Genomic DNA, 22,275 nt, shown 5'->3' on the forward strand with positions numbered 1-22,275 from the left:
TTACCAGAAAGTTCGTAACTTCGTACGTCAATTTAAAACATGATTTTTTTAATGCTGATTCCTATTACAACAAGGTACAATGTTATGAGCCAAGCATCTCTATAATCAAGTCCTAAAAATGTAAGTATGTCCTTAAACAGTATTCTGTATTTAAGCAGTTTTATATCAAATTTACTTATTTACAATTGTTTTAGACTAAAACATTTATATTCTTATATTCTGCTTATTCAGTTCTGACACTCTACAAGTGTTAAGGTTCGTTTGTCCTACCGTTTCAGAATTTCGCTGCTTTTATGGATGTTGTCATCCTTGTTTATCTGTCATCAGTGAATATATATAGTAGTCCTAGATGGTCAAACTTAAAAGGAAATATTAAGCAGACAAACCTTTTTGTTTATTTATTTATATCTATATGGTTTATTTCAATAATACGATAGACGATATAATTTCTCAAAAGCTAACTTTATCCTAAAAAATTCAACTAATCATATCTGACTTACTGTATGTATTTTGTAATATGCTTCACATTATACGAGGAAATAAATTTTTACATAATATAATTTTCCAAAGTAAAGCTTTATCCTAAGAAATGCGAGTAATCAAACCTGACTCATGCGTATTGAAATGAGAATAAAAACTGTCCCTTCGTATTAAAATCTAAACACTTAGCCAAATTGTTCCTCCATTGTTTTCTTGTTGGCTGATTCATAAGAGTATGTATATGGATTATATCTATTTATCTGTGATTTAGAATTTTATAGCTATTATAACTGACATTGGGTCTTTGAATTCTATTAAATTTGATTTACTGCTCAGAAGATTTTAACAATCTACAGATACTCCCTTTTACATTTAAGGCACATAAAGAGATTTTAATCAATATACTTCATAATTCATAAAATGGATATTTGAAAAGAATCTTGAAATATTACGTCATTTTTGTATGATTTGATTCAATTACAACGATAATAAGTAGTAATACGTCTTGTTCTGCAAAATAGAAACTTTTTAAAAACTGCCAAGTGGTTGATTTTTTTTTTTTGATAATATAAGTATTTAATATCTAGTTCGATACTTTAGCTTGCGTTTACCTTATAATATTTGCTCAAAAGCTGTGCAAATTTTGATTATGCTGAACTTTAGTATTTAAATAATTTGCAGATACGGTGCATATTTCAGTACTTAGTACTAGTAGGTATATGTATAATATTTAAAGTACATTTAAAGAGGAGGAAATTGTTCATTATTAATTTGAGTAAAAATTTTCTATGATATCAAATGCATCTTTGAATTTAGTCAAAAACTGGGGATGTAAGGGATAAGACAATGGATGATAGATTGATGTACAAATGCTTGTACTGTACAACCCAATAAAGATTAATTGAAGTCCCCAAAGTTTTTTTTAGCCATGTAATGAGAGAACGTGTTTGAAAAAGGTTGGGAACTAGTAGAATCCTTTTTTCACTTTCCAACCTTGGCAAACCTATTTAATAGTTATTTATCGCATCGTATTATATACAGCTTTCAGTAGCAATCAAAGTAAAAAAAAATTTGGATCTACTGCAGTTCACGGTAAAATATTGCTGGTAAGCAATATTTCCAAAAATCTATGAGTTTTAAAGGCTGCTAGCTGCCAAACGGCCGAACGTACAGATCATGCCCGCACACTGTTTTAAGCGGCATAAGAAGGCCAACAAATAATCTGGAATAGCCATAAATCAATAATGCATAATTATCTCGCAGTGCAGTGAAATGCGCGAAAAAGACCTACTTTACGCTTTTTTTCAGTGAAGCTTTCCCTGTGCATAACTGGATCTTGGCTATTCCAGATTATTTGTAGGCCTTCTTATGCCGCTTAAAACCGTGTGCGGGTATTATCTGTACGTTCAGCCGTTTGGCAGCTAGCAGCCTTTAAAATTGATAGATTTTTAAAATATTGCTTACCAGCAATATTTTACCGAGAACTGCAGTAGATCCAAAAATTTAGATCAGAAAAGGTCTGTTTGCGCCGAGGGGCCAAACGCCCAGGCTAACATTTTTCAGTATTGCATAAAATTGATGCTAATCCAGCAGAATATTAATTGGTTTCGAAGACAAACTGGAAATTTATCTATTAATTTGTTCTCACACATTTTCTTTGGAATAGCATAGCATAAAGAAAAAAAGTTTACTTAGCATTTTTAGAAGTATTCTTGAACGAACTATCTCTTTCTGAATGCACTTATTAGTATGAGTTTCTATTGTCTTTTTACATATCATAGGATGATAGGAGCAAAGCTACTCTACAGGTCCAACAACTTGTTGTTTACAGATTTTCATTTATTTAAATGTAATGGCCTTTGCTCCCTATATTTACATTGGCATATAAGTCTTTTTGACATTTTAAATAAATTGCTTTTTAGCTATTTTATATGACTGACTTTAAGGGAGAGCCAAATAGGTTGATCGGTACAAACAAGTGAAGTAGACAAACATTCAATTTTATATCAGGTAGAAGTGACAATTTTGAATCTCAATACTTTAGTTGGGTATAGTTCCTTTCGTGGCAACGACTCTTAAGGGGCGTTTCTTCGTATTTTCACAGTGGCTTTCTCCTATTTATAGCCTCTGCAGGGGGCTCTAACACTGAGGGGCCAATTGCCTAACCTAACCTGAAAAAAAAGCCTATTAAAAGCAATTAGGAAAATACGACGAAACGCCCCTTAAGAGGTGTTGCCACTAAAGGGACTATACCCCTTTTAGTAGACTCTAAAACTTACAGTTTTAAAAATGTTTAGGTATATAAGATTCATAAGCGAGAAAGCTTAGGATTTTTATAACTACTGAACCGATAAAGTTCTCCATTTATGGAAGCTTCTTATAGGTCCCTGGGAGGTTTTAGGCTATTTAATTTTTATATCTAGGTTTGGTTTTAGGCTATCTTATTTCCTTACTGCTTCGAATACAGAGCTCTTAGATGCTATAAGCGCAGCCGCTAGTTACTTAAAAAGTTCTTATCTATAATAAATTCTAAATAATCTGTTTAGAATATTTATTATGAAAATCCTTAATGTTATGGAAGTTTTGAATATTGAATTAAATCTTCAAGTGAAATATATGTTACATCAAAAGTAAAACTAATTTAATTTAATTTATTACACAAAAAAAATGAATTTCAAATATAATTTGCAAACTCCTAAGAAATTCAACTTGTAAAAACTAATCTCATGTAAAACTATTTAAGTTAAATTCTGTACATTTTAATCAAGATGATTAAAATTTGTTCAAAAGCTTACTTTAATTATTTTATCATAAATAATAAACTTAATGTACTTCAAGAAGATCCAGCAGAGTAATAATTGAGATTTGAAAGATGCAAATATCTCCTAGAGCAACTTGGGACTTTTTCTAATTTTGATTGGTTGGTTCATTCGGTTGAGTATTCAATCGTTTTAACCATTAATTGTAATCTACAGAATGGTTTTTTTTTGTGAATCATCATTGAGGATGTATATAAATTCATCGGTCATTGTCTTGTCCCTTTATATCCCTGACTGACTAGACGCTTACTGGTCACAGGAATCTTTACACAAAATTTTCTTAAATAGGAGGATACCAAATTACATTTCAACAAATCTGTTCAGTTGGACATACAGACGGACATTTATAGATATAGAGTAGCTTCGCAAAACTGTATGTTCAATAATCTAAATAATCTCTAATAAGAAGGGAGTAAAACAATTTAGTCCCCAATCTTATTACTCGTAAATGCAAGGAGCTCCTAACTGAGCATAAAGTGACGCTTTCAGCACAAATTTATATCAATAGATATTCAAACAAATGGATGCACATTTGCAATATAACATACCCTTGGATCACTGAATATATGCAAACAAGCGGATGTTCCCCTAGTATTTAGGGGCTGTACATAAAAATGAGGAGAAAATTAGCTTTAACAATGCCAGGGCTAATGTGAAGCTTCCCTGTAATTTAGATTTTAATTGGTTCAGTAGTATAAAAATTGTAAAGAATATTTCTAAGACTGTTATACCGTTTGGACAATATTAAGTTAGATTATTAGGGTACTTATATGTTATCAAGATCTTTAAAGTCAGTAAAAGAACTATTTATTTTTGTATGACTAACTCAATTGAATAAAGTTAGTAAGATTACAATGTTTCATCCTTATGTCATTAGTTGTTAAAGCATAGATTTATCAGATATACATTTGATGCTAATTGTATCAAAGGCCTTGAGCAAATCTATTTACTTACATTTTGTGTGTGTGTGTTTACTTACACTCTGTTTGTGTGTGTGTGTGTGTATTTGCAGAGAAAGAGGGGACAATGGGCTGTTTATTACACTATTCCCCAAAGTTTTATAGTAACGTTTTCTTATTCGTTGATTTAACAACTTTGGGGACTTCAGTGAATTTTGATTGGTTGGTTTATGAAGATGAGTGTTCAAACGTTTCAACTACTTATTGCAATCTATAGATAGGGTTATTTTGTGTATATTTTGTATCATTTGGGATGTACATCAATTTATCGGCCAATGTCTTATCTCTGGTGTTTACTTACACTCTGTGTGTGTGTTTACCAAGACTGTGTGTGTGTGTGTGTTTGTTTGTGTGTGTGTATTTGTGTATGAGTACTTTCTCTTGAAACTAAAATAGACACACTTGGTTATTAAATGACCAAAAACTTTTAGCTTGATTGGGTAGGTACATGGAATCCATTTATTTTAAGATATTTATATAAGTTACCAGAATGGCCGTACGTCCATTTTCAACATGTTGATTTTCTTTTCACTTTTTTAACAACAAATTTTTATATGATCTAATTATCCGATTGATCTGATTTTTGGTATACTGAGACCTGGGACAACAAAGTACAATATTATAAGCGAAGCAACTCTATAATCAAGTCCTAAAAATGTAAGTATGTCCTTGAACATTGTCCTGCATCAAGCAATTTTTCTACAAAATTACAAATTACAAAAAACAATTTTGCTTCGACTCTTATACCTTTATATTCTGATTATTCAGTAATGACACTATACAAGTGTTAATGCCTTGTTTCCTACCGTTTTAGAGCTTCGCTTTTATGGATGTTTTCATCCTTGTTATTCTGTCATCAATGGGGGAAAGATTGAAGAGACACCCCCCTCCCCCCTTCCATAAAAATAGCACAGCAAATATAGGAATACTATTAGTTAGGCTAAGAGCTGCTGTACTTAATAAAAGTGAAAATGTATATGAAGGTTGGGTACAATTGACTGTCTATTAAACTGGTCCCCAAAGTTTTAAAACACAATCGTATTCGCAGGCTCCAAAACTTTAGCTGTTTTTTATTGAATTATCATTAGTTTGTTAAAAATAGCATTATCCAACTTTTTATCTAATATTTTAACTTAAAGAAGGTATAAATTTGTTTATCAATATTTGGGATGAACTAAAACTCCATTTATCGCCCATTGGCTTATCACCTACGATCCCTGTTAAAATTAAACAGTTTTGCTATCGAAGAAAGAAATTTTTTCTCTAACTTTTTATTTTTGTAAAAATGCAGGAAATTGCATCTAAAGATTCTCAAATGAATGAAAGTCAAAATTCAATTAATTGCACATCAAACAGAAGAAAAAACTTTTTAGTTAAAGTTTCATTAAAATGAAACTTTTGAACACTTTTAAACTCTGGTGTCACGCTGATGCAAATTTCCAGGGAGGGAGGTTACATTCAGCGGTTTATTACACTTGTCCCCAAAGTTTTATAAAACCGGTTTCCTATTCGATGCATTAAGAACTTTGGAGACTTTTATTAAATTTTGATTGGTTGTTTTATCAATTTGAGTGTCTAAACGTTTTAACAATTAATTGTAATCTACAAAATGGGTAATTTAAATAATAGGGAATGTACATTAATTTATCAGCCATTGTCTTATCCCTTTAGATACATGGCAAATTTCACAATTCAAAGAAAGGAGTTTCCAAGAGTTGGGTTGGAGAAAGGGGGGTTGGGTAAGAATATGCTTAGAGAAAAGGGGACGTTCCATTCACAGTTCTTAGAAGTTTGGCTGGGGGGAGGGTAAGGATTAATTAGAATAAATTTGAGTTTTTAATAAGAGCCTAAACCTTTGTTTTTTTACTTAAATACTGCCTATACATACATTTAAGTAGGTGAATACCAAAAAATGACTAGTAGTAGGTTTTATAAAAAGCAGATTGAATTAGTTCCAAAATTTCCTTAGATTCTAACTTTAGACAATTAGACCATAAACTCTTTAATACGTTGAGATTTACTATACCTTTTTGACCACAGCCAAAGTAAAAGACAAAACCCAATGAAATATATGAAAATATGAATTTGGAATAAAAAAAAATGATTTATTCTGAAAGGATTTTGTGAATATCATGTTCACTTAAAATCATATTTATCATCTTTATTTAACATTATCCCTCTTGTATTGATAATAGTATTTTCTATATTTTTTTTATTTGAGACTTCAATAAAAAATTGTTAAAAATAAAGTAATATACTTTCCACATTAAATAATTTATTTATGTACCTAAGTTTTGGTGTATCCACTAAGATATATACCCTGGTACATTAGAAAATTAATTCTGAAGCTTCTCCATACTAAAATAAGACATTGCATTAGCCATACAAAATCTATAGGTACAGATGTTTCTATCCTTTGGAAAAGATTAAGAAAATAGAGTAACTGTAAGACAATTTGTTGTATTAAGAAATAGATTCCCTTGACCTGAGTGACAGTAATCTTTCTATCAATCTGTTATGTATCTATCTATCTAGTTTTTTTGTGTTTCTTTCTATGTATCTATTTAGATTTGATGTATGGAGGAGCGGTGGAGGGCCGGTTGACCCGAGTGACAGTAATCTTTCTATCAATCTGTTTATGTATCTATCTATCTAGTTTTGTTGTATCTATCTATTTAGTTTTATTGTGTATCTATCTATCTATTTAGATTTGATGTATGGAGGAGCGGTGGAGGGCCGGTTGACCCGAGTGACAGTAATCTTTCTATCAATCTGTTTATGTATCTATCTATCTAGTTTTGTTGTATCTATCTATTTAGTTTTATTGTGTATCTATCTATCTATTTAGATTTGATGTATGGAGGAGCGGGGGGAGGACCAGTTGACCCGAGTGACAGTAATCTTTCTATCAATCTGTTTATGTATCTATCTATCTAGTTTTGTTGTATCTATCTATTTAGTTTTATTGTGTATCTATCTATCTATTTAGATTTGATGTATGGAGGAGCGGGGGGAGGACCAGTTGACCCGAGTGATAGTAATCTTTCTATCAATCTGTTTATGTATCTATCTATCTAGTTTTGTTGTATCTATCTATTTAGTTTTATTGTGTATCTATCTATCTATTTAGATTTGATGTATGGAGGAGCGGGGGGAGGACCAGTTGACCCGAGTGACAGTAATCTTTCTATCAATCTGTTTATGTATCTATCTATCTAGTTTTGTTGTGTATCTAACTATCTATCTAGTTTTTTGTGTTTCTTTCTATCTATCTATTTAGATTTGATGTATGGAGGAGCGGGGGGAGGACCAGTTGACCCGAGTGATAGTAATCTTTCTATCAATCTGTTTATGTATCTATCTATCTAGTTTTGTTGTGTATCTAACTATCTATCTAGTTTTTTTTGTGTGTATCTATCTATTTAGATTTGATGTATGGTAAAGCGGGGTGAGGACCAGTTGACCCGAGTGACAGTAATCTTTCTATCAATCTGTTTATGTACATATCTATCTATCTAGTTTTGTTGTGTATCTAACTATCTATCTAGTTTAATTGTGTATCTATCTATCTATTTAGATTTGATGTATGGAGGAGCGGGGGGAGGACCAGTTGACCCGAGTGACCGTAATCTGAGCATCACACTCAATATTAACCATGGAGTTCAAATCATGAGACCTCCTCCTTATTCTAACAGGTTCAAATTTATTTTTGTACCAGTGGCTCTAAAATGTAAAATGTTTCTTTTTAATCTATGTTAAGATCAGCTGTTTACCAAAAAAATATTTTTTCGCCGCTAGATGGGGTTAGTTATGTTATTTTTATGCGATTTATCTTGGGGGGGGGGGGGGGTTACCCTCTACCAAAATAGCTATAAACCTTCCTATGACCTATGACAAGCTGCACTGTAAAGGAGAACTATATCGGTTTGGCGGTTAGCGAGGTACAGAAAGACATCCTGTTACTTTATTATAAGGATAATTGCTTATACATAACTCGCATGGTTCGTCCAATTACGCCCTTGTGATTTTCATATATGGTGGAAATGATATACTCGGCTGCTAATAGAAATAGATATTTGAATGATATACCTGACCAACTATTGTCAGCCCCTTATCCATAAAATCCTTGTAAAAATATTAATGGTATTTACTTGTTTGCTAGATGAACTATGTCTCTTCAATTTCTTTTATAAAATATCAATACAATGTAAACTCTGCAACTACTTTTGTGCGTGTGAGTTCTGTCATTTATAAGCGTTAGGTATATAGGAAAATCAAATGCAATTTGACTTGAACATTCTTTAATTTTAGAATTGATGGTCCGCCGCCCCCGTACATCCAGGAGGAGGAGGACAACCCTCTGCTCCGAGAGTCAAACAATAACAACGGAGATATTAACGGCAACTCCATGGCGGATGCCAATAATCCTAATAATCCGGATAACAGAAACAACAGGAATCTTAATCAAGGTAAGGTTGTTGTTGTATTAGTCGGGGGATAAGACAATGGAGATAGATTAATGTGTTACCTCAGGTAAATTAAGGATAGGTACAGTACTAGTATTCTGGTCGTATTAGGGCTTTCCACAGTGGTTAGGAATATGGAGGAAAACTACCTTCTTCCCTTATTTTATATTTTTTTTACAAATAATTGAGGAGAGGGGGTTCTGTGTTTGTTAGGGAATGCACCCATTTTTATTTATTTTGCAGGTATAGTTTTGCCAGACCCAGTCCTAGCTGCCCAACAAAACCCACCAGAAGTTGTCGCTGATAATAATTCTGACCAACTTGGAGTCAACGCCATTAATATTCAAACAGAAAGAAATATCAATTCTAATAACGCTGCTACCAGAAGTAGTACCACCAATGGTGTAGCAGATAATTTACATTCAGAAACCGGTTCTATAGGTGAAGGAGCAGGTAGAAGTAGCCTGCCAGGAGCGGCTGAACGTCCCCCACCTTATCAAGCACATAATGATAGTTAATTTTATGAAAATTTAAAAAAAAAATTAGTTTTTTAGTTTGTTTGAATGGTTTATAGGTATACGACAGGGAAACATTAAAAAAAATATATAAATGTAAATGTACTTATGAGAAATAGTTATGAGTAAAATCGGTACACCGACAAACGTCCTACCACGACAAACGTCCTAATGCGACATCTCTTAAGTAAAACGTCCTAATTTAAAAAAAAATTTTATCATCCAAATTTGATTTTAAAATGTTCTAAGATAAGAGGCAATATATATTATTTAAAAAATTAAAGGTCTATTTTTCAGTTACAGATTATTTGCTTGTTTTTTATCGCCATTTTGAATTTTATATTGATAAGTATTCTTACAATTAGAGGATTTTGCCCTTAAATTTGGAAGATTTTTTTTATTTCATAATTTTTGAAAATTTTTAGGACGTTTTACTAAAGAGATGTCGCATTAGGACGTTTGTCGCATTAGGACGTTTGTCGTTTAGGAGGTTTGTCGCTTAGGAGGTTTGTCGCATTAGGACGTTTGTCGTATTAGGACGTTTGTCGGTGTACCGTAAAATCATTAGGTAGGTACTATGTTTAACAAAATATAAATCCTTGTCTAAAATAATTATTCTATTTATATTTCAAATATATTTAAAGTACCTATTAACTACCTAATGTTTTATGTGGGTTAAATGTAACATATTTTATCAATTTTCTTTACAACTTAAAATATGAATTTTTAGAACTTACCTAGTATGTTTTTAGTCTAATTATTGATATTTTGCTTTTTTTCAATTACTAAATTAATTTTCTGTGTTATGTTATGATGAAGTCATTTTGTTAAACTATGTTTGTTGCCTTATTTGAATCTAATAATGTACATATGTTATGGAGGTAAGAGATATGTTAATGAAAGATAAATTAATCTTTCTCCATTTTTTTATACAAAACTGTCTAGAAGATTTAAGATATTGGGAAAAGATTAATTTATCTATCATTTACATCTCCCTGTATGTCAAAATATCTATTAATTATCACTATGTACCATTGCACTACATTAAAATTCAATTTCAATTATTTTTTCATTTAAACAGTAAACTATGTTTTAAAGTAAAAATGTTATTTTCATTTTTTTTGTAATAATGCTTGAAGACAGATATTCAGTTGTTTTGTTTATTTTTATTATTTATTTTTGTGTGTATAATTAAGCTTTAAGATTTTTTTTTCAGATTTTTTCTAAATTTTTATCCCCTTAAAAGGTTAAGATTTAAATAGTAAAGGGGTAAATTGGATTAAATCTTGGGAGGGAGAGGACATTGGAGGTTGATTATACTGGTACCCAAAGTTTTTTAATCGCTTATTATATTGTTGTCTCTAAAACTTTGGGTAGGGATTTTTATTCAATTATGATTGGCTGGTTTTAAACCATAAGCAAGCAAACTTTTCAAACATGATTTCAATCTGCAGAAGGGGTTACTTTTGTTCATCATCATTGGAGAATGAGATGTACATGAATTAATCGTCCATGGTCTTATCCCTGTATAAAATCACACAAACAAACAAAAGATGATAAAAATGTCTGAATATCTTTCTAATTCCCTAGGTAAGGATGAAAATTTTGTAGCAGGTAGAGAAAAGTTTTATTTATTTTGATTGAAAATCTTACAACTTTGTACTGGTTCTATGGTTATTTTATACATTTGCTGTGACAGTTCATTTTGGGTCTTGATAGCTTATTATTGTCCTGTAATCTTTTTTGATCTAATATCTTACTTAACTTAACTTTTCATCTTAAATACTTCATAGAGTTTTATAAAAGAGTGTACTACCCAATAAGAATTATTCAGTATGGCTTGAAAACCGATTTATATCCACTGGATGGATTAGAACCAGTTCTCAGCCATACTAAAAATCATATATAGCATCATTTTACAAACAATTTTGCACGAATATTCAATAAAATTCATTAAATGAAGACCGGTTTCTAAGAAATCAATCTTCCACCAATTTTACCCCTAATATTATTTACAATACAATTAGGTACCTTAAGAATGATTATCTTCCCTTTCATTTTACTCTTAAGATAAATCCAAATTTTTAAAACCAGTGACAGATTCATTTTGTTTTAAACAACTTAAACTAGGTTTCAAAGTTGTTAAGGAGAATAGTATTACAATACAATTTTAGTCTTAGGTAACATGTAATATAAAAATATTGTACTGAAAACTCGAGAAATCGGGTAAAACTAAGACTGTAAGACTATACTGTAAGATTTCTTTGACATATATTTTAAACTTTGTTTTAATCTCTTAAATATTTGATATTTTTCTTTTTAAAAGGAAGTAAGTAAATTTATCTAATAATATCCTATCTCTGAAAAATTTGAATATGATTCAAGAATGATTTTTTTGAATCCAAAAAGTTTTTTATCTAGACTATGATTTTGCCTTCATACAGAGCAAATATAAAGTAAGACAAAAGATTTTGGGATTTGTGCAGTTTTAAGGGATAGGGCAATGAATTATAATTTGATTTTTAATTACGTGTAAGCCATCTTTATTAGCGTATAATTGTGAAATGGAAGGTGTTCCGTGTAGATTAATTTAGGATCCATTACCATATCCAAAGGGAGAAGACAATTACATATAAATTGATGTAAATTCCCAATGATCCACAAAATGAACCTTTCTGTACTTTACTTTTTGTGGTTAAAGCGCTTGAACACTCACCTAAGGAGCCAACCAATCAAAATTCATCAAAGTTGTTATGCCAAGAAATAGGAAAATATTAAAATACTTTGGGGACTATTGTAATGGACAGCCCATTTTCCCCGTCCTTCCTGCGTTCTATCTATTTAAACATATTTCTAAGATGATAAAAAATAGTAATATGACAAGTGAGTAAGATGCTTACTTAGACTGACTTGTTTTTGTGATTATAACTCTAAAACTATCTTTAGAACCAGCCTTTAAAGTAAAATAAATGGACACAATGAGAGAAAGGAAATTAGTATTGGGAAAGTGTCGCTAGATTTCCTACTCATGCCTGGAGAGATTAGCCAATGGAAGATATTAGAACAATTTGATATTTTCAGCTGAACTGAATTTGTTCTTTTTAGCCTGGGTAATATTTGAACTCCAATAACCTTTCAGATTTAACTAACAAATCCAGTATCATGCAATACTGAAAATATTTATGTTCAATATGAATAAAATAAAATAAATATTTTAATTTTTTTAAGACTATAATTTGTTTTTAAAAAGATAAATATAACAAGATAAAAATAATCAAACCAATACAAGTCATCTTTTATCGGATAATTTTATCCAAGGAAGTTTAAAATTTGTACTATTTAAAAACAAGTAGGTAATTCAGTTTTAATTTTGTAATTGAATAAAACCGTTCTTGATATAACCATATTGATATAACCATAAGGTTTAAATATATTTCTTACACTATATTTTTTGGGTGCAATTTTTGTATGAACTTTTAACCTATTATGATAAATGACAAATCGATAATTTTGGACATTTTTTTCATCACTTGAGTGCAATTTTTTCTTCTAAACTTTAGGTGAAGGATTACTAGTTTTAACAAGGATAATTTTGTCCTAAATAGTCAATGTTCTTATTAAGTTAAGATAAAACAAATCTGCAAGTAAGCAGTTGGAAGTAAAATGGAACAATTAAGGCCAAGCTAACATAACTAACAGACAAAACAGATAACTTTATAGCTTTGCTACTAAAAAAGTTAGGAAAGCTTTCTTTAGGCTACAAAAACAGAGATCCAAAAGGATAAGACAATTGGCGATAAATTATTGGTTAAGCGTTTGAGATAACGTGGTTATATAAATATGGGTACCAGTGTAATTTACAGTCCAATGTCCCCTCCATCTTCCTGATACCGACCTTTCTGTATCATAACTCCAAGGGGCAGTAAATGACAAGAGGCCAATTAATCTTTTTGCCTTTGCAATAACACTTTTGTATTCCCTGACTAATTTTAGATCCCTTAGTCATTTTGTCATAGAAGTGTGACTGCAGAGTAACAGCCTTTCAAATAGAAAAATCCTACTGTAATTCATAAGTATTAAGTAACTTCGGGAATATTTATAATTATGATTTGGAGGATTCCTTATAAAGTCATGATAACAATACATTTGTATGTTAGCCCTAGTATGATTGATCATGTGATATTATGACTAATACAAGAAAGAACCACCCTAATGTACTTGAGTTTAAACTTGAGATAAATGAACTTGTTCAACTTTGATTAGGTGGATGCATTTTCTTTTGGGGGGTAGATTCACATTGTGTCAAACATAACACAAATATTTTTTTTAGAATATAAGAGTTATTTTGCCCCGTCTTATTAAAATCTTTTTTTGTATTAAAATAAAATAATTAAAAGATATTTTTTTTTCAGAGATAGGGATTGTTGAAATATAGCTTAAAACCTGACTTATAGTCTAAACCTTTGTGTTTTGTGATTGGGTATAATGTTTGAAATTGTTCATTTTGCAGCATCTTTGCTGTTAATGTTCCTGCTCCCTTGAAAGAATATATATGAGTTCAGTGTGTCCACCTAAAAACTATTTTATACATTTATTTTCTAAAAAAAGGACAGAAAATATTACAAGGTAGCAAGGACGTCCAAGCTTTTCTTTTACAGGAGGGAAAAAGATATACTCTAAGGGCATAGTTCATTTTTGGAATTTTTATTTCTTCCCCTTTTCTACAAACTAGATCATCCTGATAAAACTACTTATTGATTGGTTAAAGTAAATCCGAAATACGAAGTCTTGCCCACTAGTGATTATCAAAGTTATCTTTTCTTTGTAATAATTGATTGCTTTGATTGCCAGAGAATCATTTGAGAACGACCAAAATAATCGACAATTGTGCAAACCGTTTAAAAATTGAATGCATGCTCTGCAGTATTTTGATAAATACATATTATAAATAGAAAAACTGATTATCTTAAAGTTACTAAAGACACATATTATTACTTTTCACATTATAAAGTTTTCTTTTATTGACTAGGTAATCTAATAATTTTGTGAGACACTCTGTACTTGAAGAATGAAGACTTTATGAAAACTCTTTCTAATTGTTCTTTACAGCACTACATGTAAGCCAGGAATGCAGGGGTTGTCAATGTAAAAAAAAATCCTATAAAGCTATAACAATTCAAGAATTGAAAGATCTTCTTGTTAAGAACTTAAAAAAGGGAGTCATTTTTTGGGTATTTTCCGGATAGTTGTGTGGAACTGTTTAGTCAAATGCGAGTATTAAGTCAAACTGTTCTTAATTATGACCATTATAGATATACATAGACATACATACATTTTGCCATAAGAACAGTTTGACTTAATAAGCGCATTTGACTAAACGGTTACACTCAACTTAACAGACACGGAAAAAATGACCATCTTAGGACATCCACTCATGTTTATCTTCCATTTCCCTATCCCTATATCCGTGATTATATGCACAACCCAATGCTTGGAAACAAGGAAAATAATAGTTTCCATGGAACAATAGAATAACAACAGCTGAAAAAAGAAAAAAAAGGAATGGAGACATTTTTAGCCCTTTCTGTCAATTTGGTTAAACCATAAGGTAGAAGGTCTAGGTTTCATGAGTAGAAACTGTATTTAGTAGAATACTTTTTTGTCTTTTTCTTTTACAACGGGGGGCATTTTTATTCGAATTTTTCGAAAAGGTGGGTGTCCCTTTTCAGTCAAATGCTCTTGATGAAAATACAAGAAAAGAAGACCCACTTTTACAATTACCTTTTTTTGTATCAGACTTTTTATATTTCAAGGCTCCCTTAATTTAAAATTTTTCAGCTAATGTATTCTAAGTTTCAATCATTTCCGAATAGTTTCAAAATTTATTTCCTAATATAAATTTTGTTGTATGAAATTTTGTAATAAATAATTCTTTGATTTACTTCCTCTCACAATATCTTTACATTTAAAGATATTGCATAAACTCGGGGATACAGGGATGATTGGTAAATCTTCCCCAAAAAGAGAATCATTTTTTTCGCGGATTTTCCATTGGGTTGTGTGTTAGCGTTAGTCAAATGCGCTTATTAATTCAAAGTCAAACTGTTCTTAATTTTGACCAAATGTATTTTTATGAAATGGTCAAAATTAAGAACCGTTTGACTTAGTAAGCGCATTTGACTAAACGCTAATACACAACTTTACGGAAAGTATGTAAAAAAAATGACACTCATTAAGCACTTCAAGACTTGACATATATAAGACTTGACAAAAACTTCACTGAGAATAAGCACTTCAAGACTTGACATATATAAGACTTGACAAAAACTTCACTGAGAATAAGCACTTCAAGACTTGACATATATAAGACTTGACAAAAACTTCACTGAGAATAAGCTTGGTTATATTGTAATAAATAGTTGACTTTAGACCTGACCCTAAAAATGACATTTGCAAAACTGGTTTCCAATAACAGCAGAAATTGAAACAAAAAGAAAAAAAATCTTTCTTTTATATTAGTTTTATAAAGTTTGGGTACCAGGTTACTTTACAATTAAATGTCCCCACCCTATATACCAGTACACTGTTTCATAAGTGTATCTTAAATTTTGTAGAAACTGTTATTTACCAACCTACAGTTTTAGACACAGAATTTCCTAACATCAAGGACATGGACTGCAGATATCAGTAAATGACCTTGCAATTTGATGACTAGAAGGCATAGACGTCCATAGAGTGGGGTAGGGGGGTTAAAGGGGGGTTCAACCCTGTTGAAACCCCTTATTTTACCCTCCTCAAACCTTTGAAATGCCTCATTTTAACACCGTCACAGAAAGCTTAGACGTCTTTGTTACTAGGTTGGTCATATTTTTTTACTACCTTCCTTTTTTATCCAATCAAAAATTGAATCCTATTACACTTTAATTCTTACAAGAGTAAAAAAAATTGTCCTCCATAAGTTTCCATTTTTGCTATTAGTTGAATGGAAACTTAGTGGTTCAATATTAAATTTTGATTGGGTAGTACAAACTAACAGTGTTCGAACTTTTCTACCAATAATTTTGATTTTTATTAGATGTACATAATATTATTTTGTTTTACCCATTGAAATCCTAGCATAATCAATATTCTTAACCCTTAAACAAAAAAAAATTATAGAATTTCTTTCCCTTTGGCTGTCTAAAATGTGATTATAGATAAAGTAGATCAAAAGAGTGAATCTTGGAATTATTTTAAGAGCAAACAATTTCTGCAAGGATGTAAGTGAAAGAATCGTTTTACAGTTTTGAAACATAGGATGTTAAATAAATCGTGTTACAAAATTTTTATCCTTACATTTTCTTTTATGTCTTGCCAATATGATATGAAAAGATTTACCTAGTTGAAAAACTTTATGATTGTTATAAAAAAAAATGTTTTAAACTAGATACCTAAAAAATTTTATAAAAATTAATTCTCTTGATTTAAGATTAACAAATATAGTATAATATTGTTTTGCCAAGCACAAATGTAATAAAAAGTATCCTTTTTAGTTGCGAAACTACTCTATAATTCACTTTGTCTGTCCGTCAGACAGTCAGTCGGTAACGCTCTGGTGAAAATGCTATTTATAATTTTCTCGGCTTCTATTAAAGATAGACAGCTCAAATTTTTAGTAAGGATTGCTATGACATGCGTATGTAGTTCATACAATGTTTTGTTCGTCTGTCTGTCTGTCGGTCATGATTTAACGAACATAAACCTTTTTAAATTTTTTTTTATTTCTTACATTTTTGCATTTTCTTTTTTTCTTTATGAGAACTGAAAATATACACTTTTTGTGCTTCGCTACTTAGTGATGTTGTCATCCTTGTTTTTGTAAAACCTATCTGTCAGTAAATTGCAATGTATCATTGAATTAAAATTAATTAAATGAATTATTATTGATATATGAAAGAATATATTATAAATAAAGTTAAAATACATTATTATTATTATAATAAATAAAATTTACAGAAAAAAATCTTCAAAAATGGGAGACGATGAATTTGAGCCCTTAGATCCTACTCTACAAAATATTCTAGATGCCAAATCTTTAAGGTAAGATAATTAAAGGATGCCTGTAGGAAATACAGTGCTCTAACTGCTGAAAGACTGCCACAGGGAGACCCAATACCCCCAATTTGATGCCTCCAACTCTAATAACAAAAAGTTATAGATATATAATGTAACTAGTTACCGGCTTTCAAACTTTGTTCCTAAAATTAGATTATTATTATGCTTTTAGTTGGTGTAATTTAATATTTAAATTTCTGATATGAGGCTTCAAATTTGGGGTATTAGGTTTTCTTGTGACAGTATTTTTGTTTCAAATTATAGCAATGACCAGTCTGATTCTGCAGGAACTATGGTATGAATAAATGTAGAATGTACGTATTTAGGTTGCTGACATGGAACTTTCTTATTAGTCAGTTCGTTCATCCAGTAGGAGGGGATAGGATGGAGTGTATAGGGGCATCGTTATTTTAGCCCGCTGCGAGTTTCACTTTACCAGAGAACATGCAAATCTGGTGTACTAATTCTTGTTTTAACTTGAGATTTCATAATTGATTAGGGTAATAGTTACTTATACTAGGTACTTAATCTTAAAATATCAGACATATTTTATGGGTAGGTAGCTTTTCATTAGATGCTATTTCAGAAATTTATTTGCTCTCTCTCTCTCTCTTTCTTTCTCAAGGCCGTCAGTATTATATTATAATATGTTTTAATTAAGATATCAAAATTACCTATAATCAAATTCCACCCCCCCCCCTCTCTCCACTCTCAATTGTTCTAAAAAAATTCTTTAAAATATACTGGGCTTCTTAAAAAACCTTTGTTATTCCTGTTTTTGTTTGTTAAGATAAATGTAAAAAAATTGTTAAAAGGGGGGTTATTATATACAGGATACACCAAAGATTTAGAGGATTTTGTCATTTAGTGAATGTATTAGATTTGGATTCTGCATCTTAATTCAATTGCAACTTAATATTTATCTTTTTGTATTTAATCATAGTTAAATCCAAGATATGGTTAGTTTAGGGTGAAACAAATCTTACAAAATAAAGGGAAATTCCTTGAATAGTGTTGCAGAAGTTTGGCTACTTTGTTAATTACTAGCGGATTCCTCCCTAGCATCTAGGGGATCTATATATTATATAGAGGAGTAAGAAGGAAGCAGAAAAAAAGATTAAAACCACACAAATGCTTAAATCGAAACAATAAAATAGCCTAGAACCATTTACTTACCTTCTATGAGTAGCTTCCCTTTAAAAGCAAACTAAATCAATTTAGTGGATATTGAAATCTTAAGCAGTATACAGTACAGGGTAAAGCTATTAGAACATCTAGAAAAGTATAACGATTAAAATGATTTAGACAGTATACCTACTTTTAATATCAGTATAGGATTGGATATAATGAAACAATGACTAACAAAAACATAAAAATTAGCTATAGTTGTAGACTAGCGGTGGCACCCTTAGTTTCTAGGAGCTTTGTTTTCTAAGCATGAGTGGGGGAGCTTGTCAGGAAATGAATAAATAAACCTTATTAATTTATGTAATACCTAGGTTGTTCAAATACACAATTGATAACTAGTAATATTTAAAACCTCAAGCAAAGTTTCAAATTAATAGAACAATTCCTCTTGCAGATGGGTTTTTGTTGGAGGGAAAGGAGGAGTAGGAAAAACCACGTCCAGCTGTAGTCTTGCTGTCCAACTTTCAAAGGTAAGTTACAAATTATCGCATCGTATTATAGACAGCTTTCCGCGGATATAGGTTGGCCACGAGGGGCCAAAGGTCTGGTCTAAGAAATTGGTGTTCATTTTATTTTATTACTTGTGGGAAGTTGTCAACAATACAATATGATACATGATTTTTCCATATGGTTCGTGACTGGTTCTAATCCAGCGTATTTTAACGTGTCGAAACAATACTTGAATGAATTAACCTATTTTTTATTTACCTGGGTTTGAATTACTTTGTATACGTTTCATAGATTATTCGGTACCTAGGTAGATAAAGAACTTTATGAAGTAGGTACACTGATTTTTTTATCAAGTTCAATAACTAGACACATGTCCGCGAACACTAAAATGAAAAGTAATACTAGAGCTAGAAAATCATTCATTAAGAGGTTAAGACAAGGATTTTTATTTACATGTAAAAACCATGATGTAATACATGGCTTTTACTCACGGATTAAAACTAATTTAAATACTATAGGTACCTAGATAAAAAGGCAGATTCTGGGTGTTTAAAAGATTTATGACCTGATCTTATTTCTTTAGCATTGAAGGGATTTGAGCTTAGTCTTAATTGAAGAAAAAAGATATTTCAAAGTTAAATCAAAAGTCAATATAATAAAAAAGTTTGTTTACCTAATTGTTTTCACCCTCATAAATTAAACTTAATTGTTTGTAGGTACGAGAAACTGTGTTAATAATATCCACTGACCCAGCCCACAATATTTCTGATGCATTTAATCAAAAATTCACAAAGGAAAGCTGTTTTAACAAAATATGGTTACGACCATTATAGATTTTTTTTTGTAGCAAAGCCTCTCTAGGTACTATTTACAAATAGTTTCATTTTATGGTTAAAACTACTTAATCTTGGTATTTATAAATTGAACGGTATGCATTATTTTCTTGTACTAGATTTTAGAGAAAAGGCTAAGTATTTAAAGAAGTGAATTTTTTTCTCTTAAATAAAATTGTTGCTTTTCCTAAAAAAGCATATATCGCATTGAACCCAACACCCTTTCCCCCTTGCCCTTCTGTATTTGAAATAAATTGACAGTACGAAGGTCCTTAATTTTACTTTATTTCAAAATTACTGTAGTTTGGGGGGGGGGGGTGCTAAGAGCGTAACTAGGCAAATTGAGAAAAACCTCCAATTTTCTTGTTACATTCCATTTAACATAAATACTAAACTCTATTCAAATATCCATCTACTATTAAAGCAAGTATCAAAATTTATATTTGCACATATGAATTTGAATTCAATTCCATCCTTTTAGTTGTTTGAATAAATTTTGTATCTGTGGGGATTGTGAGGAATATTGAATTTAATCCACCTCTACCCATGTGGTTGGATTAATATCAACAATTTACATATTTCTAGCTTTACAAAAGAGGAAAATTATTAAAGGTTAGATGAGAATTTTGAGAAAATTTTATTAATAATATCTCACAGGCTGGGAGATGGGATAGGACACTGGATCTAAAATTCTGTATTTTGGACTTTGGGTACTAGAACTAATGCATCTTTTCTTATTTTACCTATATTTAAGACTTTTGGTGCTCTTGCAGAATACATATTATTCTATTATATGCTCACTAGCGGCTACGCCCCTAGATGCCTCTAGGGGCACTTGAGGAGGAGAGAGTCGAATTTAGTAATTCAATTTCTTATTTTAGATTTTAAAAGAAAAAGTAAAAAAAATTTACGTTTGATGTTTGTTTTTCGTTGAACTCTCTTTCTAAAATTGAGAAATTTAAAAAAAATTTAATTTCTCTAGGGAGGGTGGTGGTACCCTCCCCCAAAATAGTTATAAACCTTCCAGGGACATATGAGAATCTACCCTGTTAAGGAGAACCCGATCGGTTCAGTGGTTAGCGAGATCCTTCGCTACAAACAGACAGACAGACAAACAAACAGACAGACATCGTTCTACTTTGTATTATAGATTGAATATGATCAACATGAAACAACAAGCAAGACAACATTGATAAGTATTGTTGCACCTGCTTATTGAATAATATATTTTTTATTTAAAATTAAAGTTTGCTAAAAATCTTTAATCTCAGGACATTGAACAAATATTATATAAAAAACATTTATTGATAACATTTAGATAAATAGAAATGACATAAAACATTTATACAAGTCTACAAGAACTATATATTAAAATCATAATCACAGCTAAGATTGAAAATATACATATAATTACATTGCTATAAAATCTTTAAAATCTATAAAAATAGTTGAAATTACACATAATTAAATATATGATTAAACATAGAGAATAAATAATTCTATAATAAATCTAAATAGAGAATGTATAATATAAGATAAGTGCATGAAATAAATTTTTACAAGTTCAACACATTTTAACTTCTTCAAAATTGAAGTGCTAAATTCTCATAGCATTTATTTTAAAACATTAAGGAAACGATACATTTAGCAATTTTTTTGCTGTCTTTTGTAGAAGATTAAAAAAATTAATCATCTCTACAATGTTTTGTATTTCAATTAACCCCAGTTAAACTGAATAAGCACAATCAAATATGTCAATGTGTTGGCCGCCATTGCTGTAAGAGTGCTTTTCTCAATTGTGAAGTACCCCATTCCTGTGAAAGGTACACAGGTCTCTAATTCAATAACTGCTGCCTGAATCTTAGTCATCTCAGATATAGATTTTCTGTCAGCTGATTCTTCTCTAGCTTTGCAGGCTATTTGGCTGACCTGTTCATATATTTCTTCAATCTTGTTAAGAAAAACGAGAATAAAGGAATGATTCATAGCTACAAACATAACTGCATACATGGGAAAGGTGCCTTTGAATGTTACAATTAGATATATTCCAAATATAAATGAAGTTTGGAGTGCAAAAAAGAAATTGACACTAATATTACCAATTCCAGTGCTTGTATTTCTTAGTTTGCATATCAATCCTTTTATATTCTCTACTGACAGAGAGTTGCAATTTAGTATCATCTGGAGTTCACTAACAATAAATATTATACAACATAGAATTGCCACTGCACTACTTAACATTCCAAAGGTCATATTCAAATTAGCAATGATGAGACTGATGAAGTAAACTATGTAGTCTGTGTAGCTTGAGCAGGATGGGTTTGGTAATGTTTGAATCTGAAGAGTTACAAAAAAACTGGTACTCAACAAGAAATAACCAAGCATTTGAACATAGAAACTTTTAGGTATTTTTGTTGTTGATTCATAGAAAGATACATCCATGGAGCAAATTACCGATGGTAAGATAAGTG

At 30.7% G+C, this 22,275-nt stretch overlaps 2 protein-coding genes across 3 annotated transcripts in view; both read left to right on the plus strand.

Moving 5' to 3' along the window:
* Positions 1-9,368, plus strand: part of LOC145326969 (uncharacterized) — a 60,397-nt gene extending 51,029 nt beyond the window's left edge. Inside the window, exons 11-13 of the mRNA XM_080170434.1 lie at positions 7,836-7,953; positions 8,570-8,727; positions 8,968-9,368. Of these exons, the coding sequence (XP_080026560.1) occupies positions 7,836-7,953; positions 8,570-8,727; positions 8,968-9,242 (551 nt within the window). The 3' untranslated portion in view covers positions 9,243-9,368. The remainder of the gene's footprint in view (positions 1-7,835; positions 7,954-8,569; positions 8,728-8,967) is intronic.
* Positions 9,369-16,869: 7,501 nt separating this feature from the next.
* LOC145326972 (ATPase ASNA1 homolog) overlaps positions 16,870-22,275 on the plus strand; it is a 41,169-nt gene continuing 35,763 nt past the window's right edge. For both annotated transcript variants that reach the window (XM_080170437.1, XM_080170438.1), the window contains exons 1-3: positions 16,870-17,318; positions 18,916-18,991; positions 19,688-19,763. In XM_080170437.1, coding sequence (XP_080026563.1) covers positions 17,251-17,318; positions 18,916-18,991; positions 19,688-19,763 — 220 coding nt within the window. In that variant the 5' untranslated portion in view covers positions 16,870-17,250. The remainder of the gene's footprint in view (positions 17,319-18,915; positions 18,992-19,687; positions 19,764-22,275) is intronic.

Source organism: Acartia tonsa, chromosome 8, assembly GCF_053477335.1.
Source record: "Acartia tonsa isolate MP-2025a chromosome 8, ASM5347733v1, whole genome shotgun sequence".
NCBI classification, from domain to species: domain Eukaryota; kingdom Metazoa; phylum Arthropoda; class Copepoda; order Calanoida; family Acartiidae; genus Acartia; species Acartia tonsa.